The sequence below is a fragment of the Arachis duranensis genome, chromosome 5 (assembly GCF_000817695.3).
Source record: "Arachis duranensis cultivar V14167 chromosome 5, aradu.V14167.gnm2.J7QH, whole genome shotgun sequence".
NCBI lineage: Eukaryota > Viridiplantae > Streptophyta > Magnoliopsida > Fabales > Fabaceae > Arachis > Arachis duranensis.
The window spans coordinates 46227088-46230692 of record NC_029776.3 but is presented as its reverse complement, the minus strand read 5'-3'; the positions used below and the strand labels follow the sequence as shown (position 1 = coordinate 46230692).

At 33.8% G+C, this 3605-nt stretch overlaps 1 protein-coding gene across 1 annotated transcript; it reads left to right on the top strand.

Moving 5' to 3' along the window:
• Positions 1–11: 11 nt before the first annotated feature.
• LOC107489284 (uncharacterized) lies at positions 12–1973 on the top strand. The gene is made up of 4 exons (XM_016110035.3): positions 12–313; positions 785–874; positions 1015–1111; positions 1639–1973. The coding sequence occupies exons 1-4, from the start codon at positions 97–99 to the stop codon at positions 1781–1783; spliced, it is 549 nt and encodes a 182-aa protein (XP_015965521.1). The 5' UTR covers positions 12–96; the 3' UTR covers positions 1784–1973.
• The last annotated feature ends 1632 nt before the right edge of the window (positions 1974–3605 follow it).

Sequence of the window (3605 nt, the reverse complement as noted above, 5' to 3'; positions counted from 1 at the left end):
AATATGAGCCTTGTATTTTATATAGATGTAGTTTTCCTTATCTCTGTCTCACGCCAAGGTTGCAGCAGCAGAGGCTGAGCGAGAGAGAAACCAGTGATGAATTGTTTGTCACTTCAATCGTTCATTTGGATTCCATCAACATCTAAGTATGAAAAACACAGCAACCATCAAAAGAAGTTCCAAATTGCGGTGTCTAAAAGAGATACTGACGCTGAATTTTCTTTGTCCTTTTCTTGTCTTCCTTCATTCAATGCTATTCATAAAACAGTTCCTTTGGCTGCTTCAATCGCAATTCTTCTCTGGTCACCCCCTGGTACTTTTTTCTTAGACCTTTGCTTATTTGTTATTTCTATAGCAAAATTGTCAAAGACATTACCATAGCAATACTTAAAAAAAAAATTGTTTTTCCCCACCTGATGCAAAGTGTTATTATGAAATTCGAACTTTTCTATATTTATCGTTATGGGAAGTAAATTTTTTGAATTATGTTTGCTCTTCAAAAATGTTGTATGTTAATTTTGCCCTTTGGTATTAAAATAAGTATAAGTAATTTAGTCATTTGATGCATATTTAAGTCTCAACTTGGTTGATGATGATAATTCGAAACCAATTCAATAACATAAAATTGACTTTAGGTTATGTTGGAAGAAAAAAAAACACGTACATACGAGTTGGTGTTGTGCATTATTTTATGGCTAAATTGAAAATGATTAAACTAACAGCTTGAGAATTTGTTAATCTTCTGAAGAATATTAATTAAATTCAGCATTTGGTTATAATGCAGCACACGCTGGGTTCATGTCAGGAATGACCGGAATAGAATCTGTTCCTGGTCCGCAGCTTCCTCAGATTGATTTTCTCACTCGCCTAAATGGTTTGATTACTCTTTATTTTTAAGCAATTTGGTAATTGTTTTTGCAACATTTAATATGGTTTATGAGTTATGATCAAGCTAGGATTTTGTGAACCATGATGGAAATTAATTGACATTATTGACCTCATCAAAATTTGCAGAGGAAAACCAGAAGAAATATGCTGAAAATGATGCAAGATTTAAATCATCTCCTTTGTTGAAGAAATTGCTTGAGCAATCCAAGTTGAACAAAGAGAAGTAATGCTTTAATACCTGTGTATTGTTTGCAATTTGCTAGTCAAAATCTCATATGTAACAAAGGTAACATACAAAAATAGAGAGATAGGGAACTAATTTTTAATTAATCAATATTAACCAACTTTTTTTAAGTTATAAAATTTTTAATCTTTTTAGAATTTAAAATTTAAGATTTATAATTTATGAATTAAAGTTAAGAGTTTATGATTTAGAGTTTAAAATTTAAAATAAACAAAATCATTTTTAGAAAATTAAGTAGTGTGTTTAATAAAAAAAGTTGACTCCCTAATATTACTCCTATAAAGAATATCTGTAAAAAATGTATGCAGCTTATGAAATTATACACAAGAGTCCAAAATTTTGCCTGTTTCACAAAAAGATTTTATTCATTCCACAAATCTTTCCCAAACCTAGGTTATCTTGTTAGGGACATAATAATTTGAAGACATTTTTGTTAATGGTTTGAAAATGTTTTATCCTTAACATAATGTTCTGTAGGTAATTTTAGTACTTTATTTAATCATCAGGAATCGTCGAGAAATAGAAAACAAGTACTGCATACGCGGCGCGGAATGGGGAGTTGGTGATTGCTCAGCAGAGGGATTGACTCCAGAGGAGAGGGAGAACTTCATAGCAATGTTGAAGCAGAATGCTGCAGAATTAGAAAAGTAAGATGATGCTGCTATAGCATTAGGGAAATAACATTGTAAACTGTTGTTTATATATTGTGATTGAAACGGAGGTTTGCTTTGTAGTATGTAGGGTAATGCTTGGTGAGGCAAGTTAGTTCTCCATTAGAATCTTTTTAAACTTTGTTTTTTGAAACTCATTCATTGATCTTTCAAAAATTATGAATTAATCATATCTGTCCTTTAGTTACTCTATTCACAATTTTTGTCAATGATTGATGATGTAAAATGTTAATTGATAGCATACATAGCACATAACATGTTCAATTCGACGTTAACTAAATATGTTTAAGAAAATCTATCAATTTAGTCACTAGGTTATATTGGGAATAGGATTTTTGTAATTGGAGAAAATGACTAAATTAATAAATTTTTATAAATATATTTGGTCAATATTGTAAATCCCAGATAATTAGTAACTAAATAGTCAATAAATTAATTATTATTTAAAAAAATTTAAAAATTAAATCTTATAGTTTAATGAAGTAAAAATAATTAAAATATGAATTTTAACACTAATTTTAAAAATTTTGACCCAAAATTATGCTGAACGAGCCAAATCAATTGGATCGGGTCCATAGCAGACCCAAGGCCCAACCCACTTACCCATTAAATATAACATTCAATCCTTCTTCTACCCCATATGAATAAGGAAGCACGCTGAAACAAGGGGAAAAGGGGGGAACATTGCAAACCCTTGGTCCCAATTTCTATTCGCCACAACTTTCAATCCAGAGTTTTGATCGCCGCACCGTTTGCGGCCACATAATCACCGCATCGGGTTCTGCAAAATCTACCGAACAATTTGGGAGGTAAGATTTAGTTTTTTTCCATCCGCTCACCGCTTCTTTTTCAAAATCTTAAAGCCATTGTGTTGAGATTTTGTTGAATTTCGGTGTTTAGGACAGACTTAGCCTTGTGGACTTACCGGGTCTTGACCCAATTTCTGTCGGTAAAGTGAAAAACCTCTAACCTTTGTAAAATTGTTAAATTAGTAATCCTATATTAATTTTAGGGATAAATACGATTTTGGTCCCTAACGTTGAGGGTCAGAATTGAAATCGTCCCTCTTGTAATTTTGGATTTAAAATCGTTCTTAACGTATTTTTTTGTATTAAAATCGTCATTTTAAATTTTTTTGGACAAAAATGCCCTCCACTACCATTAGCACCTTTACCTCCATCACCACCACCACTAATTTTACTCCCACCACCACCATCACCTTTACCTCCACCACCAAGAAAAACAACATCAATAAAATCAACACAAATTCAACAAATCCAAAAATCAGAAATTTAACAAATCAACACAAATTCAACAAATCCAAAAATTAAAGATTCAACAAATCAACCCAAATTCAACAAATTCAACAACCAAATCAAAAAATAACAAATCAAATCAGAAGCAGAGACAATCACAAATGCAGAAGCAGAGACAGTCATAGAATCAGAAACAATCACAAATACAGAAGCAGAGGTAGTCATAGAATCAGAAATAGAAACTCAAGCAGAAGCAGATGCAGAAGAAGAAGATGCTGATGCAGAAGTCGAAGCTGCAGAAGCAGATGCAGCAGAAGAAGAAGCAGAAGAAGCAGATGCAAAACCACCGGTGCTTGGCCACCCATCCCCAGCGACGGCGACAGAGTGTCCAACACCACAACCACCACCAGAGACAGAAAATAATAAAGTAGAATCAAGGCGTGAGGCTGAGGCAGGGCGGAGGCGGCGAGGTGTGAGGCGGCAGAAGCTAGGTGTGAGGCGGCAGAAGCGAGACGGAGGCGGCGAGGCGGAGGCGGCGAGGCATGA